The sequence below is a fragment of the Dipodomys ordii genome, unplaced genomic scaffold, assembly GCF_000151885.1.
Source record: "Dipodomys ordii isolate 6190 unplaced genomic scaffold, Dord_2.0 Scaffold138, whole genome shotgun sequence".
Taxonomy (NCBI): domain Eukaryota; kingdom Metazoa; phylum Chordata; class Mammalia; order Rodentia; family Heteromyidae; genus Dipodomys; species Dipodomys ordii.
The window spans coordinates 2405522-2406676 of NW_012267354.1; the positions used below are offsets into that span (position 1 = coordinate 2405522).

A 1155-nucleotide genomic window follows, 5' to 3' on the forward strand; every position below is an offset into this window, starting at 1 on the left:
CATGAATGCAAGTTTTCCAGAGGATTTCCTTCTCCTGGGCTTGACCAAATATCCATGGCTGGATCTTCCTCTCTTCTTTGTCCTCCTGACGTCATACATGTTCACATTGTTGGGAAACTTTGCTATCATCCTGGTCTCTCAACTCGATTCTCAGCTCCAAAGTCCCATGTATTTCTTCCTTACCAGCCTTTCCTTTTTGGATCTCTGTTTCACCACCACAACAGTACCTCAAATGCTGTTTAACTTAGGAGGGCCCAACAAAAAGATCACTTACATAGGCTGCATGGCCCAGGCCTATGTATTTCATTGGCTAGGCTGTACTGAATGTGTCCTGCTTGGCATCATGGCCTTAGATCGCTATGTGGCTGTGTGTAAGCCTCTAAGGTACTCTGTAATCATGGACCAGAAGCTGTGTCTGCAACTGTCCAGCACTGCTTGGCTCATCGGTTTGGCCAATTCCCTGCTTCAGTCCACCCTCACAGTCCAACTGCCCCTGTGTGGGAATCGGGTGCTGGATCACTTCTTTTGTGAGCTGCCTGGTCTTATTAAGATGGCTTGTGGGGACACCACTATCAATGAGATTACCTTAGCAGTGGTGGCCACATTCCTGATCATGGGACCCCTCTCCATGATTCTTGTGTCTTACAGTTACATTGCCCGGACTGTGTTTCGAATCCCTTCTGCTGCTGGGAGACTTAAAGCCTTCAATACTTGCTCATCACATTTACTGGTGGTGTCTTTGTTTTATGGGCCTGGAATCTACATCTACATGCAGCCTTCTGGGGACGGTCCTCAAGATGTTATCAAGGTCTTGACCCTGTTTTACTGTGTCATTACTCCCATGGCCAACCCATTCATCTACACCCTAAGAAACAAGGAGGTAATAGGAGCTATGCAGAGGCTTCTGAGGAAAGCTATTTCAGCTAAGAGACTGAGAAAATGATGCTTGTTTTGAATGAATGAGCTCAAGAGTACCTGAAATACCTTTGTTGTTGTTTGTTGACTTTTTTTGTGAGATGGGGGTCTCACTATGTAAACCAATCTAGTTTCAAACTAATAATCCAGCTGCTTTTGCCTCTAAAGTGCTAGGATTACAGACATGAACTACATGCTAGGTTGAAATATACTCTTTTAATACATATTCCATTACAAACT

General features: G+C 44.7%; 1 protein-coding gene across 1 annotated transcript; it reads left to right on the top strand.

The window, feature by feature from the left end:
* LOC105996924 (olfactory receptor 2B11-like) lies at positions 1 to 943 on the top strand. Its single transcript, XM_013031163.1, has one exon. It carries the CDS (start codon positions 2 to 4, stop codon positions 941 to 943), a length of 942 nt encoding a protein of 313 aa, XP_012886617.1. The 5' UTR covers position 1.
* The last annotated feature ends 212 nt before the right edge of the window (positions 944 to 1155 follow it).